The sequence below is a fragment of the Belonocnema kinseyi genome, chromosome 3 (assembly GCF_010883055.1).
Source record: "Belonocnema kinseyi isolate 2016_QV_RU_SX_M_011 chromosome 3, B_treatae_v1, whole genome shotgun sequence".
Lineage (NCBI taxonomy): Eukaryota > Metazoa > Arthropoda > Insecta > Hymenoptera > Cynipidae > Belonocnema > Belonocnema kinseyi.
The window spans coordinates 155,449,486-155,472,536 of record NC_046659.1 but is presented as its reverse complement, the minus strand read 5'-3'; the positions used below and the strand labels follow the sequence as shown (position 1 = coordinate 155,472,536).

Genomic DNA, 23,051 nt, shown 5'->3' with positions numbered 1-23,051 from the left:
AAATCTAAAAGTTTAATATTTAGTTAAAAAAGTTAATCACTTAAAATTTTTCAACCGAAAAAACCAATTTTCAACTCAAATTATGAATATTTAACTAGATTAATTGAATTTTCAACCCATAAGATAAGTTTTTAAACAAAAAGATTAATTTTCAAAACAAAAATATTAATTTTATACCAAAAAAATACGATTTTTAAACAAAATACATGAATTTTCAACTAAAAAAGATCGATTTCCAATTTTTTTTAAATGAAATAGTTAAATTTTCAGTTTAAACAAAATTATTTTTATCCAAATTAAAAAAATTATCTACTTAAAAGATGAATCTTTCATAAAAACAGTCAAATTTTAAACCGAAAATATTAATTTACATCTTAAATTATGAATCTTTAACTGGAATAGTTGATTTTTCAAGAAAAAATCTTATTTTCAACCAAGAAGATTAATTTTTACCAAAAAGACAAATTTTCAACAAAATACATTAATTTACAACAACAAAAAAGGTCAATTTACAACCAAAAATGAATAGGTAACCAAAAAGATGATTTTTGAAACAAAAAGGTTAACTAAAAAGGAAAAACTTTTTAAAAAATAGTGACATTTTGAACTAAAAAAAAGTTTCCAATTTTCAGTCAAAAATGAAATAGTTAAATTTTTTATTTAAAAATTAATTTTTAACCCATAAAAGACAAATTTTCAACAAAATACATGAATTTACAACAACAAAAAAGCTCAATTTTCAACCAAAAAATGAATATTTAATTTGTCACCTTAGAAAATTAATATTCAACTAAAGAAATGGTTTTTCAACGAAAATTACGAAATATTGACTTGGAATAGTTATATTTTCAGTTAAAAAAAAATAAAAAACCTATATAATTTCCAACTAAAAATCAAATTGTTTCCAAAAAGATAATTCCATTATTAAACAAAGTAATCAATTTTCAACTAAAATGACAAATCTTGAAGTGGAAATTGTTAGAGTTTATATAAAAAAAAATGAATTTTAAAATAAAATTATTATTCTTGAACTAGAAAATAGTTTTTTTTTCTTCTTCTCGGGTTCTATTAATTCATTTCGCATTTAAGCGAAAAAAAACGATTAAGAGGTAAAAAATAAAGGAATTAATTCCTCAAATTTAGAGAATTCAGAAGATTTTAAAAGAATTTAAAATGAGTCTGAAAGAGTTTAAAATAATTTCAAGCAATTTAGCGGAATTCAAAAGAGTACAAAGAATTCCAAATAATTGAAAGAAATCTTATAAATGGAATCGAATGAAGATTTAAAAACTTACGTTTTTACTTTTCTGTAGTTGCGTCATATCCAAAAATTCCTGATAATGAACGGGTGGTGGTGTGAGAAGCGACGAGAATGGCAACAACCTGTGTTCGTACCTCACTCGCTCCGAATCAAACTGCATTTCTGGAAGAGGAATTTTTCCATCCATCCGGAAACCAACCAAAGCCTTAAAATCAAAAAATCATTCAGGATTTTCCTCTATATTACATATTTTCTACATTGCACATACAAGAATTTTCTATTAAGAAAGATAAATTCTCAGAAAAATAGTTCAATTTTCAACAAAAAATGGAATTGTTGAATTTTCTATTAAAAATATAAATTTGCAATCAACAATTAAAAGGAATTACGAACAAAATAGTTTTATCGTTTTTTAGAATTTTCAACTAAAAAAGATACATTTTTAATAAAATATTCGACTTTTCAACAAAAGAAAATAAAAATTCTCAGGAAAATAGTTGAGATTTGAAAGAAAAATGAAATTGTTGAATTTTTGATTAAAAATAGAAGTTTTCAATCAACAATAAAAACGGATTATGAAAAAATAATTCAATTTAAAAAGAAAAAAAAAGAATTCGCAAGAAAACACATGAATTTCCAACTAAAAAAAATTAATTCTCAGGAAAATAGTTGATTTTTAAAGAAAAAATGGAATTGTAGAATTTTCGATTAAAAATAGAAATTTGCAATCAACAATTAAAACGAATTAGGAATAAAATAGTTGAATTTACAACCGAAAAATGAATCCGCAACAAAACACATGAATTTTCAACTAATAAAGATAAATTCTCAAAAAACTAGTTGAATTTTCAACGAAAAATCAAATTGTTGAATTTTCGATTAAAAATATAAATTTGCAATCAAAAATTAAAACGAATTACGAACAAAATAGTTTTTTCGCTTTTGAGAATTTTCAACTAAAATAGATAAATTTATCATAAAATATTTGAATTTTCAACAGAAAATGGAATTGTTGACTGTTTTATTAAAAAGGTCAATTTTCAATCAACAATAAATACTAATTATGAAAATAATAATTTAATTGAAAAACAAACAGACGAATTCGCAATAAAGCACATGAATGTTCAATTAAGAAAGTTAAATTTTCAGTTTAAAAAATTACTTTTCAATAACGAACTTTTTTTTTAAATCCAATCTTCAACCAAAAAAAAATAACAATGAAATTAAATTGTCAATTAAATCGATTAATTCTCAACCAAATAATTGAATTTTCAACAAAAAATGAAATTTTTTAATTTTCTATTAAAAATATCAATTTTAAATCAACAATAAAAACAAATTACGAACAAAATAGTTGCATTTAACACCAAAGAAATTAATCCGCAACAAAGCGCATGAATTTTCAACTAAAAAAATGAATTCTCAACAAAATACATGAATTTTCAGCTAAAAAAGATAAATATTTAACCAAAAATTGAATAGGTAAATTTTCAGTTAAAAAAAATTCCAACCAGAGTCGAAATTTTAATTAAAATGATGAAATATATTCAAATGGAACAGTTTAATTTTAGGTTTAAAAAGTTACTTTTCAATAACAACATTTTTTTGAACAAAATAATTAAATTTTCAACCACAGATGAATTTTTAACTAAAAATGGCATAGTTCAAGTTTTAGTTAAAAATGTATTTTAAACAAAAAAAATAGATTTTTTAACAAACTAGTTGAATTTTTAACTGAGTTGGATTAATTTTTCAGTTGTAAACATTTATATTTATGAAAAAAAAAAAACTAATTTTTCACAAAGTAGTTGAACTTTTAATCAAAAAGACGAATTCTTAATGAAAAATTTAATGAAAAAATTATTTTCAAGAAAAATAAAATGAATTTTTAACAAAAAAGTTAAATTTTCAGTTGAAAAAATTAATTTTCAGCCGAAAATAAAACAAATTTTCAAGAAAAGACATGAATTTTCAACGCAATAGTTTAATTTGAGCTAATAGAAATAAATATTCAGTTTAAAAAATTAATTTAAAATTTAAAAAAAAAATGAATTTTCAAAAAAATTGTTAAATATGAAACTGGGTTATTTAATTTTTCAGTTAAACAAATAATATTTATCCATAAACAACCAAGGATATTTTAACAAAATAGTCAAACTATTTATTTAAAAATGTGTTTTGTTTCGGTAGAAAATTTAATTATTCAATTAAAAATTAATTTATGGTGTATAAAATTTAACAATTGTGTTAAAAATACATTTTTCGCTTCAAAATTTAACAGTTTTGTTGAAAATTTAATTATTTTGTTGAAAATTTTAATATTTAGTGGAAAATTGAACTTTTTTGTTAAAAGTTCGTTTTTTGTTTGGTAAAAAATTAATTTTTTTATGTTTCCAAATTGATGATTTAACTATTACATTTTTGGTTGAAACTTGTTTTTTTTTTTAGTTGAAAATATATCTTTTTTAGTTGTAAATTCACGTATTTTGTTAACAATTTGTTTTTATTCGGTAGAAAGTTCAATTATTTGGTTAAAAATTAATTCGGGGTGCATAAAATGTGACAATTTTGTGAAAAAGACATTTCTCGTTTGAAAATTTAACTATTTTGTTGAAAATTTAATTATGTTGTGGAAAATTGCACTATTTTCTTAAAATTTTGCTTTTTCTTGGTAAAAAATTAATTTATGCAAATTGATAGTATAAATGGTTCATTTTTGATTTAAAATATATTTTTTTTAATTCATGAATTTTGTTTAAAAAATTTTTTCTTTCCGGTTAAAATTCAATTATTCCGTTAAAAATTAATTCAGGGTGTAAAAAATGTAACAATTTTATTAAAGACATTTTTCAGTTAAAAATTTAACTAATTTGTTAAAAATTGAGGTATTTTATTGAAAAATTAAATATTTTGTGGAAAATTTAACTATTTTCTTAAAAATTTGCTTTTTCTTAGTAAAAAATTAATTTTCCAAATTGGTGGTATAACTATTTCATTTTTGGTTTAAAATATTTTTCTTTATTTTAAAACTCATGAATTTCGTCAAAAATTTGTTTTTTTCCAGAAGAAAATTCAATTATTCCGTTAAAAATTAAATTAGGTTGTAAAAAATGTAAAAATTTTATTAAAGACATTTTTCGGTTAAAAATTTAACTGTTTTGTTGAAAATTTAAATATTTTGTGGAAAATTCAACTGTTTTAGTGAAATTTGAACTGTTTTGTTGAATATTTAATTATTTTATTGAAAATTTAAATATTTTGTGTAGAATTGCACTATTTTCTTAAAATTTTGCCTTTTCTCGGTAAAAAAATTAATTTGTCAATTTTTCCAAATTGATAGTATAACCATTTCATTTTTGGTTTGATATATTTGTTTTCTTTCGAGACAAAATTCAATTATTCCGTTAAAAATTCATTTGGGTTATAAAAACTGAAACAATTTTGTGAAAAAGACATTTTTCGGTTAAAAATTTAACTTTTTTATTGAAAATTTAGCTTGGTTATTGAAAATTTAAATATTTTGTAGAAAATTGAACTATTCTCTTAAAAAATTGCTTTTTCATCGTAAAAAAATTAATTTTTCCAAATTGATAGTATAACTATTTCATTTTTGGTTTAAAACATTTTTTTTAGTTGAAAATTCAGATTTTTGAAAAATTGTTTCTTTCGGTACAAAATTCAGTTATTCCGTTAAAAATTAATTTAGGTTGTAAAAAATGTTAAAATTTTATCAAAGACATTTTTCGGTTAAAAACTTAACTGTTTTGTCGAAAATTTAAATATTTTGTGGAAAATTCAACTGTTTTAGTGAAATTTCAACTGTTTTGTTAAATATTCAATTATTTTGTTAAAAATTTAAATATTTTGTGGAAAATTGCACTATTTTCTTAAAATTTTTCTTTTTCTTGATAAAAAATTAATTTTTTTAATTTTTGCAATTTGATAGTATAAATAATTCATTTTGGATTTAAAATATATTTTTTTTAAACTCATGAATTTTTTTAAAAAATTTTTTTATTTCGGGATAAAATTCAATTATTCCGTTAATAATTAATTCAGGGTGTAAAAAATGTAACAACTTTATGAAAGACATTTTTCAGTTCAAAATTTAACTATTTTGTTGAAAATTTAACTAATTTGTTAAAAATTTAGGTATTTTATTGAAAATTTAAATATTTTGTGGAAAATTGAACTATTTTCTTACAAATTTGCTTTTTCTTGGTAAAAAATTAATTTTTTAATTTTTCTAAATTGATGGTATTTCATTTTTGGTTTAAAATATTTTTTTTAGTTGAAAATTCATGGATTTTTTTTTAAATTTTTCTTTCGGTGTAAAATTCAATTATTCCGTTAAAAATTAATTTAGGTAGTAAAAAAATGTAAAAATTTTATGAAAGACATTTTTGGGTTAAAAATTTAACTGTTTTGTTGAAAATCTAAATATTTTGTGGAAAATTCAACTGTTTTAGTGAAATTTTAACTATTTTTTTAAATATTCAATTATTTTGTTGAAAATTTAACTATTTTGTTGAAAATTTAACTATTTTCTTGAAAATTTAAATATTTTGTGGATAATATAACTATTTCATTTTTGGTTTAAAACATTTTTTCATTTAAAAATTAATGTATTTAGTTTTAAAAAAAATTTCTTTCACTTAAAAAATTCAATTATTATTTACAAATAATTTGATACATTATTAATTAATTATATTAAATTTCAATAAAAATTATTTTCTTTATTTATAGTATTATTATAATTACAATAAATTAATTCACTATATTAAAACTGACAAAATTTAGTGAAAAATACATTTTTCCTTTAAAAATTTAACTCTTTCTCATCTGATTCGTCTTTTTGACTAAAAAAATTAAACTCCAGTTAAATTTTCGGTTAAAAAAAAAATTAATTATCGCCCAAAAAGAAAAGGAATTTTTAATAAACCAATTAAATATCCGAAATAAGTAGAAAGTCCGAATTACCTTATAGTAGCCGCCGCAGATATTCTGCATGGCTTGATACAACAAAATTTCTAAATTGTAAGGCCTAGGAGTGACTTTCTTCTTTTTGCTTTTCGCACTCTTTTTGCCTCCCCTGGTTTTTTGAGCATCATTGTGAATGTCCTGTTCCATCAGAAATGAGTCCGCTCTCGTGATTGCAGACACAAGCCAGCCGTACAAAAATTCGTAGAGGTACCAAAATATGTAGTGGTATTCGTGAACAGAGTAGAGTTCAAGTTCGAATCCACTCAACAAATACATCACCATGACACGCAGCGTGTGATATAAAATCCAGGTACCAAAATAGGCCAAATGTGGTCTTGGTGTGTCACTTTTTAACGACAATGCGTGCATATATCCGTCCACTCTTTCGGCCTGAAACCCATTTTCTTTGATAAAAAATGCAAGGAAAGGATTTTTAAATATGTAAAATTTTCAGGGTGGCCGCTTTGCTCGAGAATTTTTTTTTTTTTTTTTTTTATTTGAAATTATAAACACTGAACTTTAATTTCTAAGAGTCAAAGTGGAACTCTTTTGAATTTTAAACTTTTGAAATTAAAGCTTTAAAAATGTTTTTATTTAAAGGCTGAATCATTTTAAATTTCTAAATGGAAACAATTTTTAATTAAGTTTTATTAAATTGCAAAATAAGAAAATTTTATAGGATTATCAGGAACAATTTTTTATCATATTGGAACTTTTCCAAATCTTCCAAAATTTATATTTTGTTTCACATTTTTTGGAATCTTTTCGAATTTTATATTATTTTTTAATTTTTCTTTAACAATTTTTTGGAATATTTTCAAGTTTTTAATTATTTTTGAAATTAAAAAAAAATTCTGAATACCTTTTAAAATGATTCGCATTTTTTCCGAAAATTTTAATAAATCCTGCACAATAAAAAAAATCCTTAAAATCTTCCAGATTATTCGCTTACAATTTAAAAAATCGTTTGAAATCTTTTTAAATATTCTCTTTAAATTAATTTTGCTTAATTTTTTTAGATTTTTAATTATTAAAAAAAAAAATTTGAACTTCTAAATATATATTTTTAAATTATTCCATTTTTTTCTACAGCTTTTTATAAATCCTGCACAATGAAAAAAATCCTTCAAATCTTCCAAATTATTCTCTAACTATTTTAAAAATCTGTTGAAATATTTTTAAATATTCTCTTCAAATTAATTTTTCAAAATAAAAAATCATTTATAATTTTTACCAGAATCTCAAGAAGAATATTTGATTATGTTGTAACTTTTCAAAATCCTAAAAGCTGCATAAATTTGTTGCAAAATCTTTCAAAATGTACATTCTGCTTGGCATTTTTTGGAATCTTTTCAAATTTTAATTTATTTTTAGATTTTTTAAAAATTCTAAATATAATATCTTTTTAAATTATTTGAACTTTTCCTCAAACTTTTAATAAATCCTATAAACGTACAAAAAAATCTTCAAAAATGTGCATTTTATTTAAAATTTTTTAGTATCTTTAATATTTCAATTATTTTTGAAATTTTTTAAAAACTTCTAAATATATCTTTTAAAATTATTCGAATTTTTTCTAACGTTTTATATCAATCCTGCACAATAAAAAATGGTTTCAAATCTTCGAGATTATTATAATTTTTAATTATTTATATTATATTATATTTTAAAATAATTCGAATTTTTCCCACAAATTTTAAAGAATCCCACAAAATTAAAAAAAATCTTCTAATTTACAGTTTATTTAAAATTTTTTGGAATCTTCTCAAATTTTTAATTATTTTTGAAATTTATTAAAAAACTTCTAAATAACTTTTAAAATGATTCAAATTTTTTATAAAACTTTTAATAAATCCTGCAGAATTAAAAAAAAATCCCTTAAAATCTGCCAAATTATTTTTTTTTTTAATTTTGAATATTCTTAATATTATATATTTAATATTCTTCTAAAACCTTGCAAAATCCTAAAGCATCCAAATTTTATTTCGAAATCCTTCAAAATTTACATTTTGTTAGAGATATTTTGGAGTCTTTTCAAATTTTAAATTTTTTTAAAATTTTGTATTCAAATTCTTAATATCTTTCAAAAACTATACGAATTGTTCCAAAAACTTTTATCAGATCCTGCAAATTTTTTTTTTAAATTCCTTAAAATCTGCCAAAATTTTTCTTTTCATTTTGGAAACCATTTGAAATAATTTTAAATATTCTTCTAAAATTAATTTTTTTAAATAAAAAAATAATTTTCAATGTTCCTAGAAATCTCAAGAAAATTGTTTAATTATGTTAAAACCTTTGAAAACCCTTAAAGCTTAAAAATTGTATTTCAAAATCTTTTAAAATCTACGTTTAGTTTGACATTTTTTGGAATCTTTTTAAATTTTAAATTATTTTTCAAATTTGTATTTAAATTCTCAATATCTTTCCAAATTATTCAAACTGTTCCAAAAACTTTTATCAGATCGAGCTAAATCTAAAAAAAAATCCTAAGAATCGCCAGATTATTTTTTTACAATTTTTGAAAACTTTTAAAATATTTTTGAATATTCTGCTGAAATTAATTTTTCAAAATAAAAACATTTCAAAATCTTTCAAAATTTAGATTTTGTTACACATTTTTCGGAAGCTTTTCAAATTTAAATTATTAGAAATTTTTTTTAAACCTTCTAAGTATAATTTATTTAAAAATAATTCGAATTTTTCCTACAAATTTTAAATAATCCGACAACGTTTTAAAAAAAATCTTCAAAAATTTACATTTTGTTTAAAATTTTTTTGGAATCTTTTCAAATTTTTAATTATTTTTGATATTTATTCAAAACTTCTAAGTACCTTTTAAAATTATTCAAATTTTTTATAAAACATTTAATAAATCCTGCACAATTAAAAAAAAACTTAAAATCTTACAGTATATTTTCTTAGAATTTTGGAAATTTTTTGAAGTCTTTTGGAATTTTTTTGAATGTTCTTTTAAAATTAATTTTTCAAAAGAAAAAATAAATTTCAATTTTGGCCAGGGACCTTAATTACATTTTTTTATCATTTTGAAAATTTTTAAAATGTTTAAATACTTCTAAATTTTTCTTCCAGATATTCAAAAATCTATATTTTGTTTTTATTATTTTTAAATCCTTTTAAATTGTTAGTTATTTTTCAAATTTTTCCAAAACTTCTAAATTTATCTTTAAAGATGATTCGAATTTTTTCTAAAGCTTTTTATAAATCCTGCACAATAAAAAAAAATTCCTTCAAATCTTCGAGATTATTATCTTAAAATTTTAAAATCTGTTGAAATCTTGTTAAATATTCTCTTCAAATTATTTTTTCAAAATAAAAAATCATTTATATTTTTTCCCGGAATCTTAAGAATTTTTTTGATTATGTTGAAACTTTTCAAAATCCCGAAAGCTTCATAAATTTATTTCGAAACCTTTCAAAATGTACATTTTGCTTAATATTTTTTGAAATCTTTTCAAATTTTAATTTATTTTTGAATTTTTAAAAAGTTATAAATATAATATCTTTTAAAATGATTCGAATTTTTCCTAAAACTTCTAATAAATCCTATAAACGTAAAAAAAACTTTAAATATGTACATTTTATTAAAAACTTTTTTAAATCTTCAATTTTCAAATTATTTTTGAAATTTTTTCGAAACTTTTAAGTACTTTTTAAAATGATTCGAATTTTTTCTAAAACTTTTGTTAAATATAAACTTATGTTTTCAAAATAAAAACAATTTTTCTATAAACCTCAATAATCTCTTTTTTCTTTTGAAGCTCTTCCAGATTATGAAAAAGTTTCAAAATTTTTGGTTCGAAATCTTTAAAAATCCACTTTTTTTTTATTTTTTTTTTAATACTTTCAAATTTTTCATTCTTTTTGGAATTTTTTCAAAACTTCTAAATACCTTTTAAAATTATTCGAATTTCTTCTACTTTGAATAAATCCTGAATAATTAAAAAAAAGATGACCTTAAAATCGTTTAGGTTACTTTTTTCAGTTTTCGAAATCTTTTGAAATCTTTCTAAATATTCTTGTAAAATTCATTTAAAAAAATAAAAAATCATTCAAAATTGTCCCAGAAATCTTAAAAACCTTTTAAATTTCAAAACTCTTCTAAATTTTTTGTTAGAAATCTTCAAAAATCTATTTTATTCTAATTTTTTTAATCTTTTCAAATTTTTAATTATTTTACAAAATTTTTCAAAACTTCTGAATATCTTTTAAAATAATAAAAATAATTCCTAAAACTTTTAATCCTGAAATGTTTAAAAAATGTCCTTAAAATCTTTCAGATAATTTTTCTACAATTTTGGAAATCTTTTTAAATATTCGCTTAAAATTAATATTTAAAAATAAAAATTTATTTAAGATTTTCTTAGGAACCTTAATACATTTTTTTACTCTTTTGACATCAATTTTACCAAATTTTTCAACGCTTCTAAATAACTTTTAAAGATTTAATTTTAATAATTTTGAATTATTCTAAATATTTAATTTTAATGATAAAAAATTCCTAAAACTTATAATAAATCTTACAAAATTGAAAAAAACCTTCCAATCTTTCAGATTATTTTCTTTCCAATTTTGGAAATATTTTCAAATCATTTAAAATATTTTCTTAAAATTAAATTTTCAAAATTGAAATTATTTTACAAAATCTCTCAAAATATCTAAATAATTTTTAAAGTGATAAAAATATTTCCTAAAACTAATTTTTAAAAAATAAAACGTATTCCAAATTTTAATTAGTTTTTTATTTTTTTCCAAACATTTTAATATCTTTTTAATGATTCAAAATTTTCTTAATAATTTTAACAAATGTTGCAAAATTAAAAAAAAATCCTAAAAATCTTTCAGATTATTTTTTTTTTACAATTTTTGAAAATGTTTAAAAATATTTTCTCTTTAAATTAATTTGATATAATAACAAATTATTTTGAATTTTCCTAGAAATGTCAATATATTTTTGTATTCTTTTGAAATCTTTAAAAAATCTACATTTTGTTTTAAATGTTTTGAAAACTTTTCAAGATTTTGAGTAATTTTTTCTTTTTTTAAAACTTCCAATTACCTCTTAAGTTTGCTTAAAATACATATTTTTATTGTTTTTCAAACTTTGAAAAATTTAATTTTTTTGTTTAAAGTTGAAAAAAATTTTCATTTAAAAAAATCTAATTTTTTCTAAATTAATAATTTTTCATTATTGTTTATTCATCCAAAATTGGTGCTTTGAAATCTTTTTAAGTGTAGGATTAAAATTTATTTTTGAAAATAAAAAATCATAAAAATTTTTTCCAGGAATCTTAAGAAAAATTGTTTATTATTTTAAAGCCTTTCAAAATGTTTAGTTTTGAATATTCGATTTATAATTACGAAATTAAATAAACAGTCAAATATTGCTAAATATTGAAAATTCTATCTTTTTCTTATTAAAATTTTTAAAATTAAATTCATATTTAATAAAAGCGTTTAGTTATGAATCTATGAATTTGAAATTATTCAAAATTGAAAAAAGTTGATAAATCTTTAATCTGACATTTACATTTCTTGAACTATTTAATTATTTCTGTAAAAATTGCTATTAATTTATAATTACTCAAGCCTTCAAAATTTAATTTTAAAAAACCCTTTAAATTGAAAATGCTGCCTTAGAAGTGAAGACCTAAAATGGAAATTTTCTATCGTAAAAGATGAATGAACATTTTTAAACAGTTTTATGATTGAAAAAGTTGAAAATTGAATTTAACACTTAAAAAAAAAGTTGAAATCAATTGATTGACTGGAATTTTTCTTCTAAAAATGTGTAAAATTCCCGATAAAAAAAATAATAAGCAAATGGACTGCCATTTCCCGGTTGCCCGGCCCGCCGGTCACCCTGATAGTAAAAAAAAATATATATTTTCATATTTTTAAACCTCGTCCTGAAGTGTAGCGAAATCGTCTAACAAATGTGCCAGTTTATCCCTCTGCCTTGCTCTATTGTGTCCACTTAATTGTAACAAAGTTCCAAATAAACTGGTACAATGATTAAAAAAACTATCAACGCACTCTTTCGCCTGGTGATTTTGAAGCAGAGTGCTCTTCGGCATTAAGGCAGGAGGTGCAATAAAATTTCTCGCTGCATCTCTCAAAACGTCGGTGAATTTCTGCATTCCGAATACACGATTGGCTGATGGTAAATAAACTATTTGTAGCATCGATCTCGACAATATACAAGGACTGTTGCGAGAAAATTCTAGAAAAAAGTCCTGAAAACAAATGTATCAATGATAAATAAAATAACGAGTAGTATAATCGAGGTCTGGATCTTCTTCTTCTTTTTTTCAGAAAAATACCAGAACATTTTTCCAATTATTTTCCAGGATTTTATTACGTTCCTAACTTCTTTGAAATGAAATTAATTTTTATAATATATTGAATTCGATATGGAACGCTTTAAATTCCTAAGATTATAGGCCGAAATAAATTAAATTTTCAACAAGAAAAAAGTTGAATTTTCAACACAAAAAGACGTATTTAAAAAAAGGAAATAAATTTTTAATCCATCAGTTGTATTAATAACCAAACAATAAATAGTAAATTTTCCAAGACTAAAAGACGATTTTTTTCGAAGACAGTTGTATTTTTTTAAGTTACTTTTCAATCAAGAAAGATAAATTTTCAACAAAATAAAGGTTACTTTCTGACCATAATTTTCAAATGTTCGAATTTTCAAATAAAAATAAAGATAAAAATTCAGTGAAATATTTGATTTTTCAAGACAAAAAGACAAATTTTTTAGAAGACAAATCAATTTTAATTATAAAAATTCATTTTCAATCAAGAAAGATGAATTTTTTATAAGAAATTGGAATTCTGAACCACAAAGTTGAACTTTAAACCAACAAGAATAATTTTCTACTAAAAAAGTTAAATTTTCAGATAAGACCTCTGATATAAAAAAACTTTAAACAAATAAAATCGAATTTTCAACAAAATTGTTAAATTTGCAACTAAAACAATGAATTTTCGACTAGGAAGAATAATGTTACATAAAATAAGAATTTTATACAACATTATTTAATATTTAAACAAAAAGGCAAATTATCTACCCAAAAGTTGAAATTTCAACTAAATAGTTAAATTTTCGACTAAATTGTTGAATTTTTTAGTCAAAGATATAAATTTTCTAAAAAGACAAAATAATTTTTAATATAAAAGTTTATTTCAAAGTAAATAGTTGAATTTTTAACCGAAAAAAAAATTAATTCTTAACGAAGCATGTAAAAGTTGATATTTCAACCAAACAGTTTTGATAAAAGAAAAAGATCAATTTTCAACCAAGAAGATTACATTTTTTCCTAAGAAAAACGAATTTTCAACAAAATACGCGATTTACCAACCAAAAAGATAAACTTTCAACTAAAAGAGATCAGTTCTTAAACAAAAATTTTAATTTATAACTGAAGAAGATCAATTTTAAACCAAAAATGAAGGAATTTATCAGTTAAAAAAATGTTATTTCCAACCAAATATGAAACGAATTTTCATTAAAATAGTTAGCTTTTCAACTTCTAAATATCTTTTAAAATTATTCAAATTTTTCGTAAAAATTGCCTTAAAATCTTTCAGATTAATATTTTACATTTTTGTAAATCTTTTGAAATATTTTTTAAATATTCTCATAAAATTACTTTAAGAATAAAAAATCATTCAAAAATTTCCCAGGAATCCTAATGAACTTTTTTATTATTTGGAAATCTTTTTAAATGCTTAAAAAGCTTCTAGATTTTTTGTTCGAAATCATCAAAAATCTATATATATATATTTTTTTTTTAATTTTCTCAAATTTTATTCAGGACAATAAAGGAAAATTTTTCCAATTATTTTCCAGGATTTCACGTTTATAAATTCTTTGAAATAAAAATAATGTATATAGCATTTTTTGTAAATAGTTAAATTTTCAAAACAAAATTACGAATTTTCAAAAAAGGAAATTAATTATTAATCAAGCAGTTTTATTAACAACCAAAAAGGAAATAGTTCATTTTCCAAGACAAATAGACGATTTTTTCGAAGACTGTTAAAACATTTTTTAACTTACTTTTTTCCCAAAAAAGGTCAATTAAAAAAGAAAAATTAACTTTTTGACCATAATTTTCAAATGGTCGAATTTTCAAACATAAAGAAAGATAAAAGTTCAATCAAAAAATTGATTTTTCAAGATAAAAAGACAAATTTTTTATAAAGCAGCTGAATTTAGATTTAAAAAGTTCATTTTCAAAGAAGAAAGTTAACTTTCTACCATTAAGGATGAATTTTCAACGAAAGAGTAAAGTTTTTAAGCGAAAAAATCGAATGTTTTATAAAACGGTAAACTTTTAACTCAAAAAAAAAAGAATTTTTTACAAAAAAGATCATTTACAATCGAGAAAGATGAATTTTTGATAAGACATTGGAATTCTTAACCAAAAAGATGAACTTTATACCAACAAGAATAATTTTCTACTCAAAAAGTTAAATTTTCAGATAAAAACTCTATAGAAAAAAAAAGTTAAAAAAAAAAAGAATTTTCAACACAATTGTTAAATTTAAAAAAAAAGATAAATTTTCGATTAAGAAGATTAATATTCTATCACAAAAGACGAATTACAAACTTATCCCATACGCAAAAAAAGTTTTGTCCGAACATAGAACAGTTACATATTTAGATGAAAAAAAAATCTTTAACAAGAAAAATAATTTTTAACAAGGTTATTAAATTTTCAACTAAGAAGATTACATTTTTTCCTAAGAAAGTCGAATTTGCAACCAAAAAGTTAAACTTTTAACTAAAAAAAGATCAGTTTTTAATCAAATAGTTAGATTTTTAACTGAAAATTATCAATTTTAAACCAAAAATGAACTAATTTATCGGTTAAAAAAATTTATTTCCAACCAAATATAGGACGAATTTTCATTAAAATTGTTAGATTTTTCATCTTCTAAAAATCTTTTAAAATCATTCGAATTTTCCTAAAATGATTAATAAACACTGCAAAATAAAATGAAAAATTGCCTTAAAACCTTCCAGATTATTTTTAATTTTTGGAAATCTTTTTAAATACTCTCATAAAATTAATTTAAGAATAAAAAATCATTCAAAAATTTCCCAGTTAAAAACCATCTAATTTTTTTGTTCAAAATCTTCAAAAATCTATATTTTGTTTAAATTTTTTTTAGATCTTCTCAAATTTTCAACTACTTTTTTTTTAATTTTCTCAAAACTTCTAAGTATCATTTAAAATGAGAATTTTTCCTAAAACTTTTAATAAATCCTGCAAAATAAAATGCAAAATTACCTTAAAATCTTTCACATTTTTTTTACAATTTTGAAAATATTTCGAAATCTTTTCAAATATTCTCTTTAAATAATTTTTTCAAAATTAAATTACTTTTAATTTTCCCAGGAATCTTAAACAAATTTGTTAATTATCTTGAAACTTTTCAAACTTCTGAAAGCCTGAAAATTTTGTTTTAAAATCTTTGAAGTCCACATTTTGTTTGGCATTTTTGGGTTTTTATTCAAAATTTTAATCACGTAAACAATTTTTTCCAAAATTCTAAATATTTTTGAAAATGATTCAAATTTTTAATAAAAATTTGACGAAATGAACTTTTAACAAAGTAGTTTAATTTTTTATAAAAAAATATGACTTTTTAACAATATAGTACAAGCATTTTCAAAAAAATAACTAAATTTTTAACCAAATGAGATGAATTTCGAAAAAATAATAATATTAGCCTTTTGAATAAAAATAAAAAGAATTTTAAAATATAGTTGGATTTATGAGAAATAACTGTAACAAATTTTTTAAAAATCAGAATAGCGAGGCTGAATAATAAATAATTTGACTTACCAAAGCACCATGGAAGTTTGTATAACTAGTAATTTTTATAACTGCCTTAAATCGATTTAACAATTCATCCAAGTATTCTAAGGCATCAACCCTTGGCTTTATTTTGGTGTATCGTGGAAACGTGGGAGGCAGCAATCTTTGGTTTACCATGGGATCAAAACCCATAACGTTTGGATGATTAGCTAAATTTAAAAAAAAAGGAAAAGATTCAACATTTTCTAAGATCCACTTTCATAATATGCAACAAAAAACACTTAAAATTGGAAACATAAACTATTTTTTTACGTAAATAGACGAATAACAAGGTAGTAAACTCTTTTAAATATAATTAATGAAGGTTCAACAAAATAGTGGAATTTTCTACCAAAAGAGAAGAATTTTCAAAACAAAAAAAATGAATTTTCAAGCTCAACTCAAGACTTTTAATTTTTGATAAAAATGTTGTTTTTTCAATCAAGAAAGGTTTTAATTTTAGACAAAAAACAGTTCAACTGAGCCAAAAATACTAATGTTTAACGAAGGTTATTTTTTTAGAAGAAAAGAATTTTCCAACAAAAATGGAATACTTGAATTTACATTAAATAAAAAAATTATTTTCTATAGAAAAAAAAAAAGTTTTTTTGAAATAATTGAACTTTCAATCAAAAGAGACGAGATATCAACAAATTATTTAAATCTTTGAACCAAATAGTTAGATTGAAAAACCCAATAGACGAATTTTCTATAAAAAAGACTATGAATTTTGTATTATACAGTTAAAATTTTAACCAAGAAAAATTAAACTTCTACCAAAAAGGTTAATTTTCAATCTAAACGGATGAATATTTTATCTAAGGAAACAAATTTTTAACAAAATAGTTGAATTTTCAACCTACAAAGGTTAATTTCTATACAAATGGTCGAATTTTCGAACAAAAAAGAATCAGCTTTAGCCAAAAACAATTGTATTTCCAACCAAATAGTTGAATTGAAATTAAAAAGTTGCCTTTTCAAACTACAAAGATAAATTTTCAACTAAAGTGTCCCATTTTTAAATAAAAAATATTATAATTCCAAAAAAAGTTACATTTTCAACCAAACGATTGAATTTCTTTCCCAAAACTTAATTAAGCAAAAATAATTAAATTTTGGAAGAAAAAAGATGAATTTTTAAAAATATAATTCAATTTTTAACAAATTAATTAAATTATCAACAAAATAGACTTTCTAGAAGCGAGTGAAATTTTTAACAAAAAATTGTATATTCATTCAAAAAATATGACATTTCTATCCTAAAAGACGAAATTTTACCAAAAAAGGATGAATTTTTAAACTAAAAAGATAAATTTTCAACTAAGGTGTCGAAATTTTAAATAAAAAATATTATAGTTCCAACGAAAGTTGCATTTTCAACCCAACAGTTGAGTTTCTTTTCCAAAAAGGACTAATTTCTATCCAAACTTAAGAATGTTTAAAAAAAATAGTTGAATTTTGGAAAAAAGGTGACTTTTTAATAATATACTTCAATATTTAACAAATTAATTAAATTTTCAATAAAGTATACGTATTTTTTAGAAGACAGTGAAATTTTCGACAAAAAATTGTATATTTATTCAAAAAGTATGAAATTTTTACTAAAAAATATGAATTTTCTGTCCTAAAAGACGAATTTTTAACAAAATAGTTGAATTTTAAACCTATAAAAGTAAATTTATAAACAAATGGTCGAAATTTTAAACAAAAAAAGAATAAAATTTAACTAAAAATAATTACATTTCCAACCAAATAGTTGAATTGAAACCAAAAAATAACCTTTTCATACTACAAAGATAAATTTTCAACTAATTTGTCGAATTTTTAAATAAAAGAGATGAAAGTTCCAAAAAAAGTTGCATTTTCAACCAAACAGTTGAATTTCTTTACCAAAAACGAACAATTTATATCAAAGCGTACGAATGATTAACAAAAAATAATTGAATTTTGGAAAAAAGATTATTTTTTAATAATATAGTTCAATTTTTAACAAATTAATTAAATTTGCAACAAAATAGATGTAATTTTTTAGAAGACAGTGGAATTTTCAAAAAGAAATTTTATATTCAACAAAAAAGTTGACTTTTCAACCTAGAAAGATGAATTTTTAACCAAATGATCGCATTTTTAAGCAAAAAGAATAAACTTCCAACAAAAAAAGAATGAAAATTATATTTTTAAACAGTAATTTTTAACCAGGTAATTCAATTTTCAAAAAAAAGTTCATTTTCACCCAAAAAAGATCACTTTTCCACCAAAGAATTTTTTTTACAATCCAAAATGACAAATTTTTCAGCCATAAAGACGAATTTTGAACAAAGATGACATTTCTAACAAAAAATATTAATATTCTATCGGAAAATTTTAAGGTTTAACAAAAAATATGACTTTTCAACCTGTAAGTAATAATTATTAACTAAATTGCCGATTTTTTAAACAAAAAATAATAAACTTAAATAAAAAAAATAGACTAGTTAAATTTATATTTAGTAATATTTAAAGAGGTTGCTGAATTTTCAAAAAAAAAATTATTTTTAACAAGAAAAAAAACTTATCTACTAAAGAAAATTTTTTCCAACACGGAGAGAAATTTTATGAGAATATTTCACGAAATTACTCCTTAATCTAATTCAAACTTAATCTCTTAAAAATTTCTCTCCGTGAATCCAAAATAAAAAATGTCTCTCCGGAAAGGCCAATTTTGAACAAAACACTTAAATTTTCTACAAAAAAAAATAATTTGTGACAAAATAGTTAAACTTTCAAGCAAGAGAGGAATTTTCAAAAAATAGTTGAATTATTAACCAAGAAAGAAGAATAAACTTCAAACAAAAGCGTAACTTTCTATCCAGAGAGACGAATGTTCCACAAAAAAGTTGAATTTTCGAACAAAAAAGAAGAAAATAGTTGAATTATAAACGAAATTTTAGAATTTTTAATCAGAAGGGATTATTTTTAAAAGAAAAATAATACAGTAGACTTTTTAAAAAGTTTGATAATTCACTAACTTATTTCTTCTGCCTTGGATCCTCGGTTCACAGTTCGTATCATAACTTGAATCATATCAGTACAATTCGAAAGAAGCCTCTGGCAGTCTGTCAAGTTCTGATGGAGTTGCTCCTTCTTTCCCAAAAAGGATAACGTCTGGTAGAACATCTTTGTAAATCGCATCCTCGCGTAAAGGGCCAATCCATCATTATACTGTTCAAATTAAAAAAAAAAAAGAAAAAAACGTAAGTCATTTCCCAGCCAAGTTTTTCAATTTCGTCGCTAAACGAAAACATTTTTATTCAGGGTGGCCGTTTTAATCGACGAAGTGAATTCCCGGACATTTCCCGATTTTTTCCCGGTTCGCAAATATTTTTCACGATCAATGAAATTAAAAAAATGAAACACTAAAGCTAAAAAATGTTCCACTTGAGGTAATAAAGACTGAGCTGCAAATGAAAGCACTCAAAGTGGAACTGTTAAATATTGAACTTTTAAAATGTAAATTTAAAAGTTTTTGTTAAAAAAATGTTGTATTCAAATGCTGAATAATATACGCATATAAAATTGAAGGTACTAACATTTTTCAATATAAAAAAAATATAAATCCACGTTATCATTTTCAATGCTCTAAATTAAAAAATCATTCAATGAACTTTAAAATTTTCAAAATTATATAATTTTAAGTAATTTTAAGCTAGAAACATCGAATATTGAAAAATTAAAAATTTTTTAACTGAACACTACTTAAATTGGAAATTCAATCTTTTTTTTGAATAGTTTAAACTTCCTTGGAAAGCTTCAAAATTTTATTTCAAAATCTTAGGAAATCTAGAAGTTGTTGTAAATTGGTTTTAAATTTTTAATTATTTTTGAAAATTTTTCAGAACTTCTAAATATCGGTCAAAATGAATTGATTTTTTTCTACAATTTTCAGAAAATCCTGCAAATTTTAGAACATTTCTTTACAATTTGTATGTATAAATAACAATTGACCATTTAATATTTGTTGGCGAAATTTGAGTAATTTTAAGAGACATGTAGACGTTTTGAAAAGATTCAAACTTAATGTAAACCTTGAAATGATAGCCTAATATAAAACAAAATGTAGATTTTCGCAGGTTTCAAACAAAAAAATTAGATCCTCTTCAAGAATTGTGAAAGGCTTCAAAAGAATAAAAAAATTGTCTTAATATTCCTAGGAAATTTAAAAATAATTTTTCATACTGAAAAAGTATTTTAAGACAATATATAAAAAGTTTTTCAAAGATTTAGACAAAATTTTCAAAAAAATTCTAGAAGATTTTAAGAATACTTAAAATTATACATGAAAATTTTTTAATGTCACTTACAAATTAAGCATTTTTTCGAAATTTTAACGATTCCAGGTTTTCTATATCAAATAATTCAGTAAAAGATTCTTTACTTTAACATAGTTGGTTTCATTTACTTGCTTTAAATAAAAATTCAAATATTGCTAAATATTCAATAATTAATCTTTTTTTTATTAAAACTTTCAAATTGAATGGGTTAAAAATCGAATATTTTAGACTAAAACAATATTTTAACATTTTTTTTAATATTAAATTTTGAACTGGTTTAAAATCGTTTTGTCGAATCGTTTTTGTTCACTTTTTATTATTTAAAGTACAGATAAATTTTTAAAGTAAAAAAATTTTTAAGTACGCGTTATAAGCTAAATAATAGCATAACTGAGAAACATAAAAATTCAACTAATTATTTGGAAACTGTTGAAGTCGAACGTGGACAGATTTTCTTCTACAAATTTGTAAAATTCCCGGGAAAAAAAAATTTTCTGTCATTTCCCGGTTACCTGGTCCAGCGGCCACCCTGTTTTTATAAGAAATGTTGTGTGTTTTAAAATTCAAGAGAATTCGAAAGCATTTAGAAGAATTTAGAAGTCATGAGGATAAATTAAAAACAATGCAGCGTGGATTCCAAATAAATTGAAAAGAATTGCAAAAAAGATATTAAAATCGCTTCAACTGTTTAAAACCCTATACGAAATCTCTCCCTTTTAGAGAATAAATTCATTAGAATCAATTACAACATTATAAAATCCTGTGAAAATCTATGAAATTTGATTATATTTCCTGAAATCTTGGAAAATTCCTTAAAATACCTTGAGAGCATTTAACATCCTATAAAATGCAAAGGAATATTTAACAAAAAAGATAAATTTTCAAATTAAATTATGAATATTTAACTGAAATGGTTGAATTTTTAAACAAAAAGATGAATTTTTGAACTACAAGATAAATATTCAAACAAAAATTTTTTTTACCAAAAAGTATCATTTTTCAACAAAATGCATCAATTTTAACAGAATAGTGGAATTTTCAATCAAAGGAAACAAATTTTCAACCAAATAGGTTGCATTTTAAACTAGGAAAAAAATAAATTTTCAAAAGGAAATGGAAGTTACACTTAGTGACAAAAAATTAATTTTCACATTAACTGATGAATTTTCAACTAAAATGGTGAATTATCAACTGAAATAGTTGAATTTTCAACAACAAAAATTAATTTTCACTAATAAATATAAATTATCAACAAAAACTCAAATAATTAAGTTTTAATTTAAGAAAATAAACGTTCAACCAAAAAAGATCACTTTTCAACAAAAAATTGAAAAATTAAATTTTCAGTCAAAAAATTAATATTTAACGAGAAAACGAATTTTTAACTGGAATTATGGAATATTCAAATAAAATATTATTTTCATTTTCAGTTAAAGAGAAAAATTATTTTCAACCAAAAAAGAATCCAATTTTAAATAAAATAGCTAATTTTTCAACAAAAGAAATGCATTTTTAGTTGAAATAAATCTTCAAACAAAAATTAACTTTCAAAAAAATAATTTACTTTTCAACCAAGTAAATTTATTTCTAACCTAAAAGATGAATTTTTAAACAATGAGATTAACTTTCAAAGAAAAAATAACTAGATTAGCAACTAGATTAATGCAACTAAAATAATGCATAAAAGAACTGATTTTCAAAAAAATAGTTTAATTTTTAAATGAAAAATATCAATTTTTAACTAAATAGTTGAATTTTCATTAAAAAAACAAATGAATAAAAAATTAAACCAAAAATAGAATAGTTGAATTTTCCGTGAAAAATCTAATTTTCACCCAAAAAAAGGGATTTTCAGAAAAATAGTTAATGAGGAATGTTAAAAAAAATTAATTTTGAACCAAAAAGTTTATAATTAATTATAATTCAAAAATAGTTTTCTTGTTTTGTTGAAATACTGCTTCTCCTCTAAAAACTAATTGAAGTGTGTAATGGAATTTTTTTATAAATAGTTTAAATTTGACTAAGTTAACGAATTTTGAACTAATTTACGTATAATTTTCAATAAAATAATAAAATTTTCAATCTACAAAGATGAATTTTCAACCAAAAGTTGAAAGTTCAATTTTTAGTTAAAAAAATAATTTTCAACCAGAGATGAATTTTCAACTAAAATGATGGAATATTGAATTAAAATGTTTAAATTATCAGTTAAAAATATAAATTTGTAACCAAAAATCAACTGGAGTAGAAGAATTGTAAATATAAAAGACTAATTTTCAACTAAAATTATCGAATGTTCAACTGGGTTACTTAAATTTATAGTTTGAAAAATTAATATTTTAACAACAAAAAATGAATTTAAAAAAAAAGGAAATTTTAATTTTTATCAAAAAAAGATGTCACTTAAATGACGAACGCTAAGATATGAATTTTAAACAAAATTTGTACAAAAAAGTTGAATTTTCAACCAAAAAGGATGATAGAAATATCTGATAAAACATATGATTATTTAAATTAAAAAGACAAATTTTCAAAGAAAGGAAATTTCAATTTTTATCGAAAAAAAGATGTCACTTAAATGACGAACGCTAAGATATGAAT

The 23,051-nt window shown here is 21.2% G+C and overlaps 1 protein-coding gene across 1 annotated transcript in view; it reads right to left on the bottom strand.

Moving 5' to 3' along the window:
- Positions 1-23,051, bottom strand: part of LOC117169500 (N-alpha-acetyltransferase 35, NatC auxiliary subunit) — a 41,836-nt gene that overhangs the window by 8,670 nt on the left and 10,115 nt on the right. Inside the window, exons 4-8 of the mRNA XM_033355910.1 lie at positions 19,149-19,341; positions 16,129-16,310; positions 12,166-12,498; positions 6,242-6,634; positions 1,296-1,466 (exon numbers count right to left, since the gene is read on the bottom strand). Of these exons, the coding sequence (XP_033211801.1) occupies positions 1,296-1,466; positions 6,242-6,634; positions 12,166-12,498; positions 16,129-16,310; positions 19,149-19,341 (1,272 nt within the window). The remainder of the gene's footprint in view (positions 1-1,295; positions 1,467-6,241; positions 6,635-12,165; positions 12,499-16,128; positions 16,311-19,148; positions 19,342-23,051) is intronic.